General features: G+C 52.9%; 8 protein-coding genes across 8 annotated transcripts; 2 read left to right on the top strand and 6 right to left on the bottom strand.

Annotated features, from left to right (window-relative positions):
- Positions 1–734: 734 nt before the first annotated feature.
- Positions 735–2546, bottom strand: E0L32_011530 (uncharacterized protein; the record flags this gene model as incomplete). Its single annotated transcript, XM_031134269.1, has 2 exons — positions 735–2207; positions 2310–2546. The coding sequence occupies 2 exons, from the start codon at positions 2544–2546 to the stop codon at positions 735–737; spliced, it is 1710 nt and encodes a 569-aa protein (XP_031000492.1).
- Positions 2547–3449: 903 nt separating this feature from the next.
- On the bottom strand, positions 3450–5161 carry E0L32_011531 (uncharacterized protein; the record flags this gene model as incomplete). Its single annotated transcript, XM_031134271.1, has 3 exons — positions 3450–3925; positions 3986–4925; positions 4985–5161. The coding sequence occupies 3 exons, from the start codon at positions 5159–5161 to the stop codon at positions 3450–3452; spliced, it is 1593 nt and encodes a 530-aa protein (XP_031000493.1).
- An 815-nt stretch (positions 5162–5976) lies between these two features.
- On the bottom strand, positions 5977–6985 carry E0L32_011532 (uncharacterized protein; the record flags this gene model as incomplete). The annotated part of the gene is made up of 3 exons (XM_031134272.1): positions 5977–6212; positions 6271–6816; positions 6913–6985. The coding sequence occupies 3 exons, from the start codon at positions 6983–6985 to the stop codon at positions 5977–5979; spliced, it is 855 nt and encodes a 284-aa protein (XP_031000494.1).
- A 642-nt stretch (positions 6986–7627) lies between these two features.
- On the top strand, positions 7628–9925 carry E0L32_011533 (uncharacterized protein; the record flags this gene model as incomplete). The annotated part of the gene is made up of 8 exons (XM_031134273.1): positions 7628–7873; positions 7932–7987; positions 8042–8152; positions 8209–8268; positions 8326–8496; positions 8549–8674; positions 8741–8985; positions 9045–9925. 8 exons carry the CDS (start codon positions 7628–7630, stop codon positions 9923–9925), a joined length of 1896 nt encoding a protein of 631 aa, XP_031000495.1.
- Positions 9926–10939: 1014 nt separating this feature from the next.
- On the bottom strand, positions 10940–12095 carry E0L32_011534 (uncharacterized protein; the record flags this gene model as incomplete). The annotated part of the gene is made up of 2 exons (XM_031134274.1): positions 10940–11683; positions 11757–12095. The coding sequence occupies 2 exons, from the start codon at positions 12093–12095 to the stop codon at positions 10940–10942; spliced, it is 1083 nt and encodes a 360-aa protein (XP_031000496.1).
- Positions 12096–14633: 2538 nt separating this feature from the next.
- E0L32_011535 (uncharacterized protein) lies at positions 14634–16291 on the bottom strand (the record flags this gene model as incomplete). The annotated part of the gene is made up of 3 exons (XM_031134275.1): positions 14634–15513; positions 15714–15854; positions 15915–16291. The coding sequence occupies 3 exons, from the start codon at positions 16289–16291 to the stop codon at positions 14634–14636; spliced, it is 1398 nt and encodes a 465-aa protein (XP_031000497.1).
- Positions 16292–16938: 647 nt separating this feature from the next.
- E0L32_011536 (uncharacterized protein) lies at positions 16939–18003 on the top strand (the record flags this gene model as incomplete). The annotated part of the gene is made up of 1 exon (XM_031134276.1): positions 16939–18003. One exon carries the CDS (start codon positions 16939–16941, stop codon positions 18001–18003), a length of 1065 nt encoding a protein of 354 aa, XP_031000498.1.
- Positions 18004–18081: 78 nt separating this feature from the next.
- Positions 18082–19561, bottom strand: E0L32_011537 (uncharacterized protein; the record flags this gene model as incomplete). Its single annotated transcript, XM_031134277.1, has 3 exons — positions 18082–18159; positions 18266–19308; positions 19375–19561. 3 exons carry the CDS (start codon positions 19559–19561, stop codon positions 18082–18084), a joined length of 1308 nt encoding a protein of 435 aa, XP_031000499.1.
- Positions 19562–19846: the final 285 nt, after the last annotated feature.

A 19846-nucleotide genomic window follows, 5' to 3' on the forward strand; every position in this document is an offset into this window, starting at 1 on the left:
AACCAGAACCGCGAGTAGAGGCAGACAGCACAGATCTTAACAGTAGGGGGAAAGGGTATATTCTCTGCATTTTCAACCCGCCTGTGAATACATATAGTCTGCTATCAAAGAATTATTCACGTATTTCCCAGTACCCCAGCAACCCCGAAGGTGGCCAGTGTCATCCGTCAGCTGGGAATTCAGCACAAAGCAGCGTGTTTCGGTTGTCTAATGGACCCAATACGCACCTGTTGATGGTATGAACTCCCGTCTATGGTAGTCGTCGGTGACTCTCGGGGAAACAGTCCCACTTCACGGTATCCGATCACTGCCCGACGAGTTCCGAAGCCTCTTGAGTCTCCACTTTCGCTCACTAGCCAATACCAGCATTGGAATACTTCGCCTCAGATCAGCTGGGAGAACGAGTTGCACAGAGTCGCTCGAGCGAATGCTTCTAGCCTATGAAGAACGCCTAGCGTAAGCAGGTTAGAGTCGGAATTACGAAATTGCAAGAAACTGACTCAAATGCACATGTGATTAGCAGCCCAAGAAAAGGATGTCATGCCTGCTTCTCCGTATGTCCTTTTTTGATGTATCGGGACTGGACATGCTGGCAACATTCCTTGATATCTTAAACAAGATCCCAAAGCCCGTGCCGATAGTCGAGATTCATGTCATCTATTCTCTAGCTGCAGGGGTAGTAAACAATGTGAACGAGGCAATCTAATATGCCAGAATCCCCATTCTTTGGTTGATTAGGCTCCTTTGATATCCATTCCCTTGACGCTCTTCCATTCGGTAAGAAGGGCCCCGATGAGCGATAGCGCAGCCAGGATTAGGGCCACCTCGAAAGTACCATCAATGGCATGATTATAGGCTATCAAAACCTTGTCGAGAAGCTCAGCTGGCACTCGTTGCCGTAGTTCAGTCGCTCCTAGACTAGCAATGGCAGATGGATCCAAGTTTGGGATGTTCAGTGCTGACAGGCCAGCGACCAGACGTTGGTTCAAAACGCTCTGTGCCACCGAGACAAATATGGCCCCGCCTAGTTGTTGGCCGAAGAACTTGAATGACACACCGATTGGCACGTCCTTGGTAGGTAACACTGTCTGAGCAGCCAAGCCAGCCTGTTGTTGACCCAGCCCAATTCCGAAACCGAAGATGACCTGGTAGCCAATCCAGATGGGCTGCCGGGTATCCACCTGGAAGGTTGTCATCAAGCCCGCCCCCACGCTCATGATGACGGCACAGAGTATGAGAAAAGGCGTGTAATATCCTATTGCGCTGACACTTCCGCCGGCGATAATGCTGGACACGACGAGGGCGATAATGACCGGGAGAGTACGGACACCAGACTGTACGGCATCTACACCCTGAATGGCCTGAAACCATAGCGGAAGGAAGTAGACGACCGTCATGAGTGAGGCGCTGATACAGAAGGCAAACCACGTGCTAGCAGTGACGCTTCTGTAGGCAAGTATTCGGGGCGGGAGTGTCGCGTTCTCCTGCTGCCAAATCTGCACGGCAATAAAGGCAAGAATGAGAACACCAAAGAGGACCAGCAGAGCAATGATGCGTCCATCGCTCCAGGAGTAGGTCGCACCGCCCCATTGCAAAGCCAGCAGGAGGCAGACAATGCCGGGAAGGAAGCAAAGGGTGCCGATGGGATCGAGTTGAACGCTTTTCTGGCGGACAGACAGCTTGCGTGAGATGATCTCGTCCTCGGTCCGATTGGGGTCGGTTGCAGGGAGGAGGAAAATCAGAAGGAAGATGGTGGCGCCGCCCACGGGGAGGTTGATGTAAAAGCACCACCTCCAGGTAAGATGTGTGGTGAACGCACCGCCGATGACGGGTCCGACCACCGATGAGATGAGAAAGACGGCGCCCATAAAGCTCTGATAAATGGGCCGTCGGCGAAGCGGGATTATATGGACTGTCAGGACGATGCTCCCCGAGAAGATTCCGGCCGAGCCTAGACCAGCTATGGCCCGGCCGACGATGAAGGAAGCTGAGTTGGGAGCTACGCCGCAGAGGAGCGAGCCGACTTCAAAGAGGCCGACGCTCGCAAGGAAGACCCATTTGGGCGAATAGAATGTGTAGAGCTTGCCGAAGAAGAGCTGGAAGGCACAGCCCGTGATCATGTAGGCACTGGCGTACCAACCGATGTCGTCGATGGAATGGAAGGCGTCTGTGATCTGCGGAACAGCGGTGGCGATGATTGTGCGATCCTGCAACGGTTAGCCGTCACGTCCAAGTAAAGAGTAGGCAGGGGGTTGGAAGTTGGGTGTATGTACCAACGAGACGAGAAATAGAGATAGATATAAGCCAACCATGACCACCATCACGCTCGAGGCCGGAGGGTACACCTTGCCTTCATCATCCTCCTCCGCGGCCGATTTTGCTGGCTTCTGAGCAGTGGCAACATGCCGCATTGTGCCATCATTTTCAGGCGTATCCCGAGCGCGGGATTGACTGTCGCTGCGGCCAGCCTCGACGTCGACGTCTTTCTCGAGCGACGTCGCGATGTTTTTATCTGGTTCCGCCAGGGATTCAGTCGTGGGCGCCATTGCGGGCACGTGAAAGAGAGAGATGGAGTCAGATAGAAGCTGGCCACTAGGAAGAGAAAGCCGCAGATAGGTCGTCCACCTGCAATCAACCTAGCTGAGGACCAACTCTAGAATCAAGGGTTGCCAAGAAGCCTAGCCGGCTGCCAAGGGATCGCGCAGTGGTGGAAAGCCGTCTTTAAGGACGAAACAGGCAAGTCAATTGCTGGCAGCGCAGTGACCACAACGGCGCCGAGCACGCAAGGTGCGGGCACTAAACAGCGTTTTCCGGTCCCGAGAAGAATGGGTCACCCCCGTCATCAGCCCAGCGGAACACAAAAATGCCAGGGGAAGAGGAAATTTGAGTGGGGCGGCGTAAAGCTGACCCGTCCTGCCCGATGGGAGACAATGGAAAGAATGTCAAACCCGGTTTCAGGGCCGTTCAGGCCTTTACCAGAGGCTCCTTCATGGCTGCCAATGAAGCCCGGTGACCTGACTGCGGCAGCGGGCATCCATCATTTGATGACCTCCAGCCCTGGAGGGCTCGTTCTTAGACGTCATCCAGGCTGCCCAGCGCGTGTGTAATTATGTGTCCTTTACCGTCCCGCCTCCTCGTCAGCTGCCCGAGCTTCAAGTAACGCCACGCATTCACGTTCACGGACAAATCGACACCTGTCATCACAAAACGCGACTCACAGCCCGTGTCGCATGCATGTGTGTGGATAACAGCTGCAATGCTGCTAAGACATCAATCAATGTATCCCATTTGACCCTGACAGCACGAGCATCTCTTCCGTCACCCTCCCCCCCAGACTCACGCATGTCCTCACCACTCGACACTACCGGCCACTTGCCAGCATCAATAACTACATTCGCTCTAAGTAGCCTCGCATGCACGTCGGCTCGAGCAATGCTCTCAAGATCCTTCTACATTGCCGTCTTGCGCTCTCTGAACCACACCTTTGCCTTCATGTCCGGCATGAAGTTCGGCCCAAACTCCATGATCTTCGGCCTCTGATAACCCGCCTCGACACCTTCGCCCTGAGGTCCTAGCCCAATGTCGTAACGTCGCAACACCTCGACTAGGATCACCTTGACTTCGTTGCTTGCAAAGAACCGCCCTGGACACACATTGCGGCCGTAGCCAAAGTTGATATTGTTCGGGTCCGATGTCACAAATTGGTTGCCGTTCTCCTGGCCTGGCTGCGACCGCAGCTCGGCGAAGCGGAAAGGGTGGAACTCATCCAGCGGAGGCTGGCCGTTCTCCAGCAGCGCGTGTTTGCTGGGGCTGGTCGATCCGGGGAAGAATGGGTGACCCCAGCCAACCACGGTACGGTACGGGAGAAAGTGCCCCGTCGAGAGAGTGATGCCGTCGCGGGCCGTCACGATACGGTTCATAGCCACTGCGGCAGATGGGTGTGGTTAGCCAGTGGCCGACATTCCTTGTCGAAACAGGCACAGACCTATGGTTGGTGGACTCATCCTCGCGCTCTCCTTGATAAAGCTGTCCAGCTTCCTCAGTTTCGCCATGCTCGTCTTGCGCAGCTGCCGGTCAGGATAACCCTCCTCTGCAATGACGTCCTCGATCTCTTTGCGCAGTGTCGGTATGTACATCGGGTACGCTGCCAGGTCAAAGATTGCGTGCGAGGCCGCCATCCCCGTCGTGTGGATTGCCGCAAATGCCGCCGTCATCTGCTGTTGCCCAAGTTCAAAAGGGTCGGCACGCTCTGGGTTCTTGAAGTGGCCAATCATCCAGTGCACAAGGTTGAAGTTGTTCTTCTCTGCCTGCTCCATAGCTTCGTTCTCCGACATCGTCTTGAAGCCTCGCAGTTTCTCCTTATACGTATTCAGTATCTGGGTCACCTGAGGCATCAACTTGTTGCCTGCGAATCGGCGATAGCCCGCCAACTTGCGAAATGCGGGCAGTAGAGGGGATAGGTATGGGCGTAGGGGAAGAGGTATAAACGAGTTCATGTGCATCAGGATGATTGTATCTCTGGTGAAGTCGATGGTGGCTTGCGTCCATTCTCGATCACGACAGAGTGGTAGCCCAACAAAGGCCCGCGCAGATAGCCCAGCGACGACCTGGACGACGCTAGGATAGACAGGTACCTCTGTCCAGTCTTTGCAGGGTCCAATCTCCTTGTCAATGCAAAAAGACACCTCGTCCTGAAGATCACCCAGGATCTTGCCGATGTTGCGCGTCAAGTCCAACTTAATGGCGTTGACTGCCTCCGGGTGCTCAGTAGAGCCGATACTCGTGTACTGCCCCAAGAACTTCTCGTAGGTGTGTTTCTTGAAGGAGAGTTTCTCTTCCGGTAGGCTTCTCATTTCATTCATGAGCGAGTGAGGCAGTATGACCCAGGGTGGGCTCAAAGGGAAAACAAAGGGCGTGTCTGGGAACTAGAAGATACCAGAGATCAGCATCAGCTCATTCAGATTTACCCACTGTCTCTCCGTACCCTTTCCCTGGCTTCCATCAGAGACTGTGCCGTCCGGCCCTTGGCCAGCTTGACGACTGGTAGTGATAGCTTCTTGGACGAGAAAAGAGTTCGCTTTGCAGCGATCGTCAGCACAACGCATGCCACGAGGACCACCGCCCAATGAGCCTTCCATGTTGTGTCAGTGATGTGAAACATTTTGTTTATGACAGAGAGAATTTCAATATTGGACTTCTACCGCAACTCGCGACTGCTATCAATGTGATGGCAATCTGCCAGCCCGGGCTCGAGATCGCCTCAGTATATGTGAGAATATTAGATTCAACCTCGGTGGCTTGAGTGCCGTCGCTTGATTGTTCTACATGTTGTCTAACGCACTTGCCAATTCTCGCAGACATGTCGGGCATTGTCGGCATAATCCGGGGACTCATCGGAGATCCAACCGTGCTAATATCCAGTCGTATTAGCGAGGTGCTTCAAACTAGCAAACTCAACAGCGAGGTAGCACAAAATTCTGTTGACCAGCCAAACGCCTGCCGTGACTTATGTAAAACAAGGGCACAGCTATCTGTGCCGATACCCATGTTTGCCTCTGCATCGTCAAAGGGCATTCCGCCACATAACTTGGCTACAATGTTGGTTTGCTGGATAATGGGGGAAATCCATGGTAGTTCAAGGCAATTCCGAAAATTTAAGACGGGGATTATTCGTGATCGTTATCAGCTAAGCTAGTTGTACTGGCCAGTTCCTCCTCAACGTTCCTCGCGGTTCATTCCCCACGATTCCCTGATTAACAGGGGGTGATGGTTATTATGAAGCTTCATGATATTGTATTAGACCTTGGTGGCTTCAAAGACAAGGCAGCGATTTCACTTCTTTTCGCATCTCATTGCCCTCAAGAAAAATTAAGAAGAATAACATTGCACTTCTCAGTCTCAGTTGGAGAAAAGAGCGAGTGACTGTCATGGAATGGACTTGTGGCATTGCATAGGTAGCTTCCTAATCCAAATAATTTAGTACGTTGCGGGCATGGTTGCAAGCTTGCCTCCGTCTACGACCATAATGCTACCGTTCAAGAAAGCACCAGCGCGGCTCGACATGTATAGCATCAAACCACCCATATCCTCCTCTGATCCGGCACGCTCTGCAGGCTGATACGCCCTGGAGAATACACCCTCCTGAAACAAGGTCTTGGTCTTGTCAATAATGTACTGTTTGAACAGGATTTCAGACGACTCTGAGGGGAATACTGAAACATAAACTCAGTAAGCAGTTAAGATCAAGGGGCCGCAAGCTAGAAGTCTTACATCCTGCTGCAATAGCATTGAACCGGATACCCCAGGGAATGCAGAATGTCGAGAAACATTTTACCAAGCTTATCACGGCAGCTTTACTGCTAAGGTAGGCGAATCCAGCTCGGGGGTTGCGCAAAAAGCTTGCTGTGGATGCCGTTGCAATGACCTGGCTCTTGCCACCACTGTAATTCCCTTTCTTGTTGCCGGCATCCAAGAGCTCGAGGAATGCAATGATAGTATAGTATAGAGCCGTGCAGTTGAGTCCGTAGACGTCATTGAAGTCAGCCATAGGAGAGGACCATGCCAGATTGACAAAGTCCGACAGAGTGTACCGTGGCTTAAGACTCTCCAGCATGGGGCCTGATTTTCCTGCATTTGCCACCAATAGGTTAATGTAACCCACTTCGGCTCTGACACGCTCCGCGATAGTCTTCAGGGCGGCTTGATCACAAACATCGCCAGGGAGGGGAATGATGATTCCGGGGTAAAGAGCAGCCGCTTCTTTGAGCTTGTCTTCTCGACGCCCAATGATGTAGACCTTGGCGGCTCCATTCTGTGCTAGAGACCTAGCCATCATCAAGCCAATCCCTTTGCATCAAAATAATCAGTCCTCAACTGAAGTCCTCAGTGTCGCCAGATTAGGCAAAAACGTACCAGTACCACCTCCCGTGATAACGGCCACCAACCCATTGACGTGGAAAAGATTTGAGACTTGAAGAGTCGACATCTCGCAGAAACCCAAATTGCTATGCGCGAGAGATCTGGATTACAGGGGGGAAATCCTCAAAGTGATTTATAAACAGTCCAACAATCCAGTGAGCACAATGTCAGACATATAACCGTATGAATAATAAATCTGTCACTGACAGTCCAGATTTCGTGGTTCCCAGACAGTGTATCTGCCTTGAATGGCGCCCGATGCAATTCTGCATGCATGCCCGCATAAGCAAGAAGTACGGGCACCGAACAACAGGTGTGTGGGGACATTTTACATTCCCGAATGCACCAGGACATGCTTTTGGATTACTAGTGCGCTGCTCAGCCGCCAATATTTCGGGATTCGATCGGGCAAAGACGTCGGTCCAGCCAATCAGCAGATAGCGTGGCTCACAAGATGGGAACAGTCACAGCAAGACAGATGTGCAAGGAATCCGATGCTCGCGGAGACCCCAGGTCTGAGGACATGTGTCTGCATATCGGCAGTCTCCCGCTCGCTAAGACATCGGAAGCGGGCAAAATGTTAATTGCGACTGATTGTGTGTTATTAAATACTCTGGGAAACCTGCAGACAATGTCCGTATCTAGATTAACAACGTGCATGTATCATAATCTTGCCAGAGAGGCTACGGTTACCGTTTTGTAGTGCAGGATGTCTCACCTTGTTACAGTCTTGCTGGCCTTGTCCGGCTCTCTTCGAGGTATATCCGCATCTCCAGCAGTAGCCAACAGAGGCGACGCACAAACAGGATCTGGCGGATATGGGAAGGTTGTCAGAAAAACATTCGATATCACCTGGGAGATCGGCAACCCCAACGGCAATGCGCGGCCTCTAACACATGTCAACGGCCGGTTCCCGGGCCCTGATCTTATTGTTGATGAAGATGATTGGGTTGAGGTATGCTTACGACATCTTATTCCCCCATGTTGCTTTTGAAACTCATGTTGCACGACAGGTAACAGTCAATAATCACCAACCATTCAATACCTCAGTTCACTGGCATGGCCTCTCGTATGGAAACTCATCCCCGCCGGAGTTGCCGTGTTATGTAACTGACTGTCTCAGCATGGCGGGAACTCCCTGGTCTGACGGTATGCCGGGACTCTCGCAACAACCTATCGAACCAGGCGAGAGTTATGTCTACCGATTTAGAGCCACGCCTCCCGGTACATACTGGTCAGTCCATGTCATACTGGAGAAGGTCCGGAGTATGACTAAGACTTTCTCTGCAGGTATCACTCACACTCACGCATGGACATGCTCGAAGGGTTGTACGGTGCTCTCTTCATTAGGTAAGATAACATTGAAGCAGCACCCTTATAGGAGACGCTTCCTGACTTGGCTTCTAGGCGAAAAGAGGGCGCACCCGCCCCCTTTTCCATGATTACTAATCGGAGCTGCGAGGTCAAAGCCATGGCCGCGGCCGCCAAGGATCCAACTCTGGTTGTACTTTCCGAGTGGACCAACTTCACTGCAGGGGAGTATATGCTGGCTCAGGAAAAGTCCGAGCTCGATATCTTGTAAGCTGTTGCATCATTCGATCTTCAATTTGAATGCTAAACCTTGGACTAGTTGCATGGACAGTCTGCTCGTCAATGGCAGAGGATCCCTATTCTGTCCTCCTTACGAACAGATACTAGGTATGGTGAGATACGGTATTGAGCAGGTCTTGCTTCCCGGTAAAGTCAATGACAAAGGGTGAGCCTTTCGCAATTACAAAATACTACCCCTTTTGAGAAAAGAGGCTTACGGGTCCATAATAAGATGTCTGCCGTTTGTGGAGATCACAGAAGGTCCATTCCTCCCTGGGAAGCCAGAGAATATCCCACCTGGGCTTCAATCAGGATGCGTTGCTGCCAATGGCTCCATGTCGACGATTGAAGTCGACCCGAAGTCTCACGGTGGTTGGGTCAGCATCAACATCGTCATGGCCTCCACGCTGCGGATTGCTGAGTTCTCAATCGACAAGCATGAGCTTTGGCTCTATGAGGTTGACGGGGAGTACGTTGGTGAGTCTGAGATAGCCGCAGGAATCACGATTACAATACTCTAATGGGTTTTCCTTTAGAACCGACCAAAGCCCACGCTATCAGTACTTATCCTGGCCAACGACTCGCCCTGCTTGTGAAACTGGACCAAATCCCCTCTGACTACACCATTCGATTTGCCGATAATGGAGCTGGGCAAATTGTGAGTGGGTATGCCGTGTTGAGTTACAAGGGTGGTAAGCCTTTGACGAACTACACTGTCGGCTACACTCTCCCGTTTGATCAGAAGGACGGTTACATAAACTATGGTGGCCAGAACAGGACTGAGGATGTCATCATATTTGATACCCATAGCCCGACACCCCCTTTTCCGGCAAACCCTCCAGCCATCCCTCAAAAAGAAGGTGACGAACTGTTTCTTCTCACAATGGGTCGTCATGGTGCCGCATGGAAATGGACCATGACAGGCAAGGAACTATATGAAGCAGATCGCGATGCTTACACCCCCTTGTTGTACTACCCCAACTCAACCGATGCCCTCGATGACCAGCTCGTGATCCGCACGAAAAATGGCAGTTGGGTCGATATCATCTTACAGGTCGGCGCACTGCCTGATGAGCCGCTGGAAATCGGACACGCTATTCACAAGCATGGTAATAAGTTTTGGATCATCGGCCGTGGTCTCGGCGTTTGGAACTATACGTCTGTCGCTCAGGCAATCGAGGAGCAGCCTGGTTCGTTTAATCTCAAGAACCCCAACATTCGCGACACAGCCATTACCGAGTTTGTTGGCGCCATGTGGGTCGCTATTCGCTACCATTCCAACAACCCAGGTGCTTGGTTGCTACATTGCCACGTTGAGACTCACCTAGCTGGAGGTATGGGCATTGCTATACTTGACGGTGCTGAGGCATTGCCTACCATTCCACCAGAATATGCTCTTGGCAGGAACGGCTTTTAATCAGGGGAACAATGGGATAGTGGCAACTTTAGGATGATAATAGGCATTGGTATAGAATTGCGACTTCTGTAGCCGGAAGAATACGATGCATCTATTAACAATTGTCCCATAAGCATCTTGTCTCTGTTCACATCACTTCTGACTGATTCTCTTGTCCAGAGGAACTGTCCCTTCCAAACTATCAGTCCTTAAATAAGTACAAGAACGTAAAGCCGCTTGGACGGTGTGTAGACCTCCCCCGTGATGTTCGGGGTAGTCACGGAGTGCAGGAAGCTCAGCCCTTGTACGGTACTCGATCCGCCATCTTTTCTCACTAGGGTTGGTGAATCACAAGAACAACATAACTGACGCAAAAGGGTCCTTCTGCTCAAGTGATATTTGAAATGGCTTACTTGCACTGCACAGGGCCAGGAAGACAGCGGCTGCAGTCACCTGAGACCTTGGGGTTGTCAGGAGCCTTGAAACTCCGTGCACAAAAGCAAGGTAACGAGTAGCCTCTTGCTTTGATGGTTCATCCAGGGGGGGTAGATGCACCAGTTCCCCCAAGTATTTCGACTATGCCTTGTTGAAATAGTGCGTAGACCGATTAGGTATTAGGTGGTAGGACTCTCTCTAGGCATGTGAGATGCTGTCATATCTAAATACATCGTGGGGAAAGCCTGTATGGTTGAAGCCAATGTTGCAGGGAACTCGATAAAATCCTTGCTCGCAACAGGGGCCGAACGAATGAGGCGAACTACTTGAAGTCCACTGGCTAATCTCTCATATCATGTCACACGGAGATAGAAGTTTCTGATTTGCTGTTTCGACTTCGGGTGGAGATATCCTCTACGAGAAGTTGGCTGCCTGGTTTCCCATCCTCCTCGCATCCGCATTCCGGTGCTGTGTCCTTTGGACGTATGTAAATCAGGATGAAGAACGACATTGAGATGAATTTTGTATTGAAATTATGGGTACATGATAGAAATGGAATACTGTATGTCAAGCGGCAATATTTACTGGGAAAGAAATCGTCTAGTACTTGTCAACGACCTGGATCAGAGCAGGTGCTGCCCATGTCTGGGCAGGGACGTCATCAGGACCCGCAAAGTTATTTCCAGAGGTCAGGGCCGCGATGCTAAGGCCTTCCATGATGTTCTCGGTAAAAGGGAACGGAGCGTCAAAGGTCATCAGACCACCATTCCAGCGAATGTTGGAAATGGGAACGCTGATAGGAAGCAGCTGCCCGTTGAAGTAGGTGATAAAGAGCTGGCATGTTGTCTTGCCGACGTAGGCCTGGGCGGCCTGGACGTTGCTTAGATCTGCCGTGAAGGTCAGGACCTGGTCCTTCGCCTCAACCTTGGCGTTTTGTAGCATCAGAGGAGCGTGCAGGGGAATCGGGATGGCATTCAGGTCGAATGGGCAGCTTCCGGGGACAACGAACTGCTGTAGAGCGGTCCAGGCGAAAGAAGCGACGCTAGTTGTCAAGAAGGGCGACTCGCTGGGTTTGGCGCCACCGAGAAAACGGTAGAAACCGTTCTGTTCGCCCTCCTGACCAATGACCGAGGCGAAGAGGCGAACAAATGCATCGTCACCACCCTTAGCGAACCCTTGGACCGCATCCTGGAGAGTGCCAAGCACGACAGCGGTGAAGGTTTCAGCAAGCTGGATGGCATCGTCGATGTTGGTGACGGGAAACTGGTAGCGGCATGGCATAGGTGCAAATTGATTGTAGTGCTGGAGGACCTGGATGACGCCAAGAGCGTGAAGTTCCTCTTGCTAAACGCACCATCCTGTCAGTCTGCAAGATTCCGAGGATCATCAAGATGCAGATGAGGACAATGCGACTTACCGCTAAAATGGTATCAATGATCTTAGCCATGGACCCATCCTTGTCCTCGTATCCGGGTACCTTGCTCGTGATATTTCCCAACAAGGACGAGAAAAAGGCAACCTCAAAGTTCTCATTGAATGCAATGAGCTGCAAAGCGGTGATCGTGCTGCTGGCAACCTTACTTGGCAGGGGCCCATTTGGTGCCATGCCGTCCGCGCGTTGCTCGATGGCAAGGAGCTGCTGCGGGTTCGGGTTGGGAAATCCATCAGTCGTAGGCGGGCCAAAGTCGCGGACAACAGGCGGCAGTGCAAAGGCAGTGCTGGCCAGTGCCATGGCGGTAAGTAGAAAGGAGACCATGTTTCTAGAGGAGAACAGTGTACGGTTTTGAGTGTTAGGATTGTATTTCGTAAGAGAGTTCTCGTGATTGAGTCTTCGGGGCGCTGACGCTATGAGACTGTCAAGAGCCAAGATTCCGAAGAACAACCCAGGCAACCCCCCTCTTTATGTATTGAGCCTCTCGGCACCCAAAGCATCCTCCTGGCCTATGACCTTCTTCACCTGACTGGTTGTCGGGGTGGGCGATCCCAAGATTCCAGATGCAGAGCGCGCTTGTGGTTTGACTTTTGGAGACTAGGCCTTGTCCCCGGACTGACTAGTATGGTGCTACCATCCTCCCAAGGCTGGGAAGTTAGGGTTCCGGCACTAGGTAAGGTTGCACTGGAATGACGGCGGCTTTGTTTTGACTGTGGTGAGGGGCAACCAATTTGAGACAGGTTAGATCGAGAGGTCTTGTCATCGGGTTTGACTCGTTCCGGTGGTATTTTGGGAATGATGTAAGATTGTATGCGTCTTAGCATCATTGACTTTAGGCTTAGAATTCCAAGCCACCAAAGCTAAAGCTTGTTCACACCTCTGCTCTCCTTTGAAAGCCCCACACTAAGCACTTGAGGGGCGTCCGAGATGGAAAGCAGTCAATTAAAGCCATCACTGTCAGGCCGGAAGCTACACGCTCCGTCGCTAGTCCGCTGACGGCACTTTAGTTCGGAGACGCACAAGGTCCATAGAATTTAGGCCATCTATACCGTGGAGATCTACATGGCTGTTGAGCACAACGACGGATTCACGCCGCAGGTGGGAACGACCTTCACTTCAGCATGATACTTGCTTGAGCGCAGGCTCTTGATCTTTGGTCAAGACGAATCGACCCTGAGCTCTGGGCAAGAAAGAATCTTGACTCGGAACTTTGATAGAAGAAAAAGAACAAGCATCCGAATAGTTCTGGCATTCGTCGGGAAGTTGCCTCATCAGAAAAGCTTGCAGGTCAGGCAGGCTCCTGTCCTTAACCCTTTCCAGGGGAAAATACTTTCGCCACACGCAAAACTGCACATAAGTCAATCCATGCTCCAGGTACGTTTTCTTGATCCGACAAAACAACTTGGCCTTATTCATTACTGCGGAGGTGTTGGATTCTCATCGAAAACCGAACAAGCATTTGCATGCCAACTCGACTATCGTGATCCCTGCTACGAATTTAGAAAATAAATCTTTAGGCGTCTCTCAGCACTAGCAAATCAAGCCTGTAAACGTAGCGGCCATAGCCACCACACCTAGATATCAATGTTGATTGGAGACCCTCAAGATTGTGTCATTCTTGGGCTGCACACTACAGCCGCCTGTGCACGTGGATCCTCCCGATCGCCTAGTTTTGGCTCACGCAGGGAGCACTTCAACCCACCTGTATGGGGTGGAATAGTTTCGTACGTCGGTTGGGGTCGTACATGTGTGTCGCTTGCAGCTCTTTTCATGGCGGTGCACTCTGGATACTGAACCGTTGACCTTCGAGCTGAGAGCTATCAACATCTTCCTTGATTGCCATCCGCCCTGAGTTTTTTTCACCTAGGCATCTATGCCTTTTGGCTGGTGTCATCAATAAGCCTAATAGGCCTGCCCAACATTCTTGGTCTCGGAGTTTGCCAACAAGGCCGTCTATCGCTGTCGAGGTGCCGAGAGGTTGAAGCCCGCAATTCATAAAGAGCTCGCTTTCCTTCCCATGAAGGTGCATCTTCTTGTTCTCAACTATGGAAGGTCCCTTACAATGTCCTATGATGGAAGACCGTCCGTCTGTGTCGCGGCATCAACCGTCCGATAACTTGGTTAGTCAGCTCTAATATCAGCTCCTACAAGGTGTGGGGGCACGCGTTGAGCGGAGAAAAGACCCTCCGCTTTGTTTTACATGCGTCATGGCACAGAATTAAGCTTTCCCTTCTCTACCTAGCAACGTGTGATAGGTGACTCTTTAAATAGCAACGGCCACTCCGGTCCAGCACACACACGGACGCACGTTGCAAGGTGCGATGCCTCGCATACTCTTTATGAGAGCTTCATCTTGGAGCGATTAGTTTCCGACAAAACAGAGGTACACGAATGTGTCTTAGCAAAATAGTTCCAGAGATTATCAGTTCAATATCTACGGTAGGCCAAGGCCTCTGCAACCTGAATCTAGCTGAAGACTCATGCTCTCAAGTACTTGAAAGCGCACTCGGGCGCTGTTTTACGGCACCTTGCCAACATACTAGGCCCTTCAGTACAGTAGACTATCAAGGCTACCAAAATAGGTATTCATTCTGGTTGCGATCGGCCTCTGAATGCTCCGAACTCCCATGGCTTCATCCCGGGTCTCCAGACTCCCCGCCCCATCCCGGTATGCTTCGGGCGATTCTGCTCGAGCCACATCTGATGCTTCTCCCTCTTACAGCGGATACGTTCTGCCTCTGCCGCTTCAATATCATCTGCCGTACGTCCAGTATCATCCTGGTTATAGATAGGCGTACCAGCTGCAATCAGCAGCTTCTTTATATTTGCAGCCCTAATATCACCATCATGCTGTTGCTGGTGTTACCAGTCATTCAGTTCTTCTGCATCTTGCCATGCTGGTCTGAGGGCGGCGTGATGTAAGGCTGTCTGCCCATGGGCATCACGCACACCGGGGTCGGCACCAAGGCCGAGCACCAGCGCCACGAGCACGGGACTGCCTTGCCTCGCGGCGATGTGCAGCGGGGTACTCCCGGAGCTGTCCTTCTGGTCGACATCGTACTGGTACGCGGACAGCATGCCGACGAGATGCTCTTCGTTGAGGGTCTCGTACAAAAGTCTCCAGTCGCCGATGACTGGTGTGGTCAGGTGGTGCAGCGGGGTCTGGCCGATCGAATCCGCGATTTGCAGACTTGCCGAGCCCCCATGCTCCAGGAGTAGACCGAATGCACCGTAGAGTTTACTGCGAGCGGCGTAATGAACAGGTGTCCTCCCGAACTGGTCTTGCTTGTTTGGGTTGCCTTTGTGCCGCAGAAGCTGTGTGATCGTGGCAGTCAGAAACTGCTCGGGTAGCTCCGTCCGCGTGAGACAGACATCAGGGCATTCGCTCGGATACGTGTGCCCCAGACACCTGGCCACAGCCCAGTGCAGGGGCTCTCGTCCGTATTCATCACAGGAGTCGGCCAGCACCCCGAGCTCTATCAAGGCGCCAACACTTGCTTCTTGCCAGTACATCGAGCTTTCGTGAAGCAGCGTGACTTTGGCCCCTCCGAGGTGATGGGCGTTGGCGTGCTTCTCCAGGAAAGGCTCAACAAGGCGAGCATCCGCACCATGCTCAACCAGGAGCTTGAGCGGGAGTAGGTCGAGTCCATGTTTGATGCCAATCTCAAGCGCGGCCTGGGTCTGCTTGGCACCATGGCGGAGGAGGATCTCAATGACAAGGCCCAGGTCCGTCATTCCGGTACTACACTTGTTTAACATTATCATTCCGAGCCCCATAGCAACGCAGAAAGCAGAGGGGTAAGGTCCAAAGAGTTTTCAATCTCCAGGCTTGCTATGGCGCCACGACTGAGCAGGAGTTTGACAACCTCGAGACGGCCAGCTCCGGCCGCGTAATAGAGTGGTGTGTTGCCAAGCTATCCATGGTCAAAGACGTTTGCTGACCACCCGCTGTCTAGGAGAAGCTTGACGGCTCCAGAAGCACCACGAGCAGCTGCAGCATGTAGAAAGCCGCAACCGTGATCGTTCACCTCGTCAGCGAGAATGTTGGCCCCCGCACGCACCAGCAGTCGAAGAGCTTCCGGGCTGTCATAATTCAAACACGCCTCTAATATCGATCTTTCACCCGGGCCCTTCGCCGCGAACCTGGCCCCCATGTCGACTAGCATCTCCGCGATGGCGATACAGGCCGGGGAGGGACTGCGCTGCTCACGGTTCCCTTCTTTGAAGCTGGGCAGCTCCAGCACCAAAGCCAGGGGATGTGTGAGCCGGCCACGGATGGCCTCGTAGTCGTCTGCCACGCCGCCACGGTGGAAAGCTTCCTTGGTACGGTGGTATAAATCATCGTTTACGAGATTCGGGTGTGTTTCGAGCACTTGACGGCACCGATCAATGTCCTCGGCCCAGATGGCGTCGATGAGCTGACCCTCCGGACTGCCTGCTTGCCGCAGATAGCTGATCTTTTCTTGGACCACAGGCTCGTCATGAGGAGAGCATAAGGTGCTGCTCTTTCCACTGTTCATCGTGCCCGCGCATAAACAAACTGAGGCAAAACAGGTCTGTTGCCTTGAAAACTCCACACACGCGAGACAATTTAGGGGTTACCATTCGGGCGGGCCACCGCCTCTGCCGTCCGGCTTGTTCTACCTCGGATGCTGCACCGAGGGCGCGCTCACTTCTGCCACACAGGTCGACTATAGCGCCGTAACTGTCAAGACATGCTACGATTTCTGTATGGGCCAGCACGGGACCACGTTGCTGGGTCTGAAATATGGTGGCGAATGCTGCAAGTGTCTCTTTAGCCCCACACTCGGCGTTGCTGTTCACTGACGTAGCGCGCAGATAGACTGTGGGAACGAGCTGCAAGACAGCACTGAACCATATCGAGTCCCGGGCCTCCTTCTCCCCACCCCGAGGGGAGCATCGTGTGCGCCGAAGGCGAGTACAGGAACCTAAGCATATTGGTGAAGGTCTCTTGCGCCCGCTTCATCAGCATTGCCGATTCCAGACCGTCCAATCGTCTTGCTTGGCTGCGGGGTGGGCGGTTACGCATCCTCGCGCCTTACTCTTCATCGCCGCGCTGAATTCAATCGTTCCGCCTGCGACGTCACCGACGACACGGCCGCTCCGGTATCTCCAGCACACACACGCACACACGTTGCAAGGCGCGATGCCTCGCAGCGCAGCTGCGCGACGCCACAGGGATGACGACACCGATGAAGAGGAGCTGGTCGACCTCACCGCCGACTTGTCACTGCACTCAAAACGAAGCGAGCGACAACGAAGGCGGCAGCAGAGCAGGGCAGCGCGGGCAGCGTCACGCTCGGGCGCTATCTTGAATCTGCCCTACGAGCTATTGGTCTTGATGCTTTCAATGCTTCACCCGGGCGATGTTGTCAGATTCTCCGCCGTCAACCGCAACATGCGGGACTTTGTTCATCGAGAGCGAGATAACATAGCAAACGCCATCATCAAGCGACGCTACCGGATCCTCGAAAGGTGCTTCCGCCTCCCAGTGCTTCTGGCAGATGTGGATCCCGAGCTGCACGGAGACTTGCAACTGGTCGCCCGCGAGGACATCATGGCCATCCACAAACGCCCGTACCAGCACGTACCGCTGCCGGATCCCACCCTTATCTGCACCTGCCTCACATGCCTTTTGCGGTGGAACTCTCTATGCCTAGTATTGGATTTTGCCCACTGGCAGGGGGATCTTGATCAAGGCAATGCTCTCCCCATCATTCCCAGGGGTAAATCTCCAGAGTGGAACCACACCCTTCTCTCCAGCCATGCTGCTCTCGTCCGAGAAGCTTTGGCTGACCGATTACTGTATGCACATATCCTACAGATACAACTCAACAACACTGTACGGTCCATCCATCGCCATGCACAGAACAAAGGGAATCAGCGAAGACGGTTCAAGCTGAGCAAAGGGGACGAAGCCGCGGAAACCGACCAATTCCTAGAGGCCAGTGGGCCACCAACCCTGGACTTCCCCTTTCACCGCGACAACTATTACATGCTCGAAGCATACATGCCCGGTCGCAGCTGGAACGGCGACGAGCAGCGGTGGATGTATATGCCCGCGGAGCAACACAACGTCGATCTCAAAGTAGTGGTCAGATTTGCAAGGTGGAAAGAATCCGAGGAAGCCAAGAAGGTCCGAGATTCAGAAGTCTTTCTGCAGGAACTGAGGTACACGAATCCCTTGCTTGACGCACGCAACCAACAATGAATAATGACATTACTTCCTCTTCCTCACATCTAACGCTACAGGTAACGTGAATGTGGTGTACAGGGGTACCCCGTCGGCCTAGTTATCTGCTTCGGCGCTGAAATCGCCCTTTGCACCTCCATAACATCCCCCAGCCACCAAACATTGACGAGAGGCCTGTGAATATGATCAACGGCCCGTAGATAGTGCCGTAGCCAAACTTCCCAGCAGCCCCAAGGCTTCCAGCCTTCAACAGGGGCACACCGACGAGACCGCCACTTACATACCCGACGCCCCTGGCGCCATTGAGCAGACCGTAAACCATGCCTGTATCAATCGCTTCGTTTCTCTCCGCGGCCTCGCTCTCCATCTCGTTGATCACGCCTCCCCACGTTGCGCTATACCCGCCAGCGAAGAACCCAAAGGTCATCGAGAACATGATGAGAAGTCCCAGGCTCCCCGGCGACGTGAGACCCCAGAACAAGAAGGCAGACACGGCCGAGCTGGTGGCGGAGATGAAAGTCACTGTCGATGCGGAAAGCCTGAAGTGAGGGTTGTCGCTGAGATATCCGAAAAAGGAAGACGACATGATTCCGGGAAGATTGAATATGGTTAGCATCAAAGTCGCCGTTGTCTGCGACAGCAGGGTCACGTCGTGGGCATAGGTGTTGAGGTACGTCTGCGGGATACCGTAGCCTGAGCTCTGCAGAACGATCGCCACCGTATAAATGTAGAAGGTCTGGTGTTTCAAGAAGTGCCAGGGTATTTTACGCGTCGACGGGTGGCTGGTACGAGTTTGAGCCACAGTGGTAGAGGGTGTCGTAACCAGAAAGATGGCAGCAAGACCTGTGCCCGCCGTGATTGCCATCCACGACACCATGGCCATGCGGAATCCGTAGCGGTCCAGAAGCGCTCGTAGGAGGAATGGGCATGTGGATCCCACTATGTTCTTGCTCGACAGAACGATGCCGTATGCGACTGCCCGGTTCTTTGTGCTGTACCACTCACCCAGAGACAGAGTTGTGGGACTGTAGACGAGAGCGCAGCCAAGGGCTGAGAGCACACCCTGGGTCGCAACCAGATGCCATACATGGCTACTGAAGGAGGCCAAGAGAAAGCTTAGGCATGTCAGGGCGACGCCGCAGAGTGCGGCGAGTTGGCGCTTATGCGCCCATCTTCTGGTGAACATGGCGAAGAGGATCGGCATGGAGAGATACATGACACCGTTGGACGTGGTGCCAATGATACCAGTGACATCCCGATTCCCGGCGAAGGTCCAGTTTGAGGAATAGTACTCCTGGAAAACGCCGTAACTCATAGCAAAGCCTGTTTATTCACGCGATGATGAGCATGATGCACTGAGAGCACACAAATGTCCGCTTGAACCCTTACCCCAGATGGGCAGTTGCAGTACGGCATTGCCCGCGAGAGCGGACAGCCTAGCCCTGCTTGAATCGCGGTTTCTTGCATCAGCTGGCCGGATGCTCTCGTCGCTCATTTCGGGGCGCGAGACTTCCTGATCTGGCTCATGTCCTAAAGATGGCTCTTGCAGAGCAATTGTCTCGATTCGTGTCCCCATGATGGCGGCCTGTGACTCAATGGAGTGGCTGTCTACTGTTTGTCTGTGTCTGTCTGGAGGCCCGTGGTAGTGTGAAACAATGTAGAGGAGGTCCAGTTGAAGGGACCAAGAAGACAAAGCCCCGATACAACACCACCTTCTCGATGATGACTTGTTGAAGTGGTTCAAATGATGATTCGGACTAACTGACGCATACGTGGACGGGCAATGGCCGAGAAATCGGTGTCGGTCGCGCGCCCCCGAGGTGAGGCGGGGCAAGTCGGAGGGGTCCGCGATCGGAAGGTT

The sequence above is a fragment of the Thyridium curvatum genome (assembly GCF_004353045.1).
Source record: "Thyridium curvatum strain D216 chromosome Unknown NODE_109_length_111707_cov_65.997051, whole genome shotgun sequence".
NCBI lineage: Eukaryota > Fungi > Ascomycota > Sordariomycetes > Thyridiales > Thyridiaceae > Thyridium > Thyridium curvatum.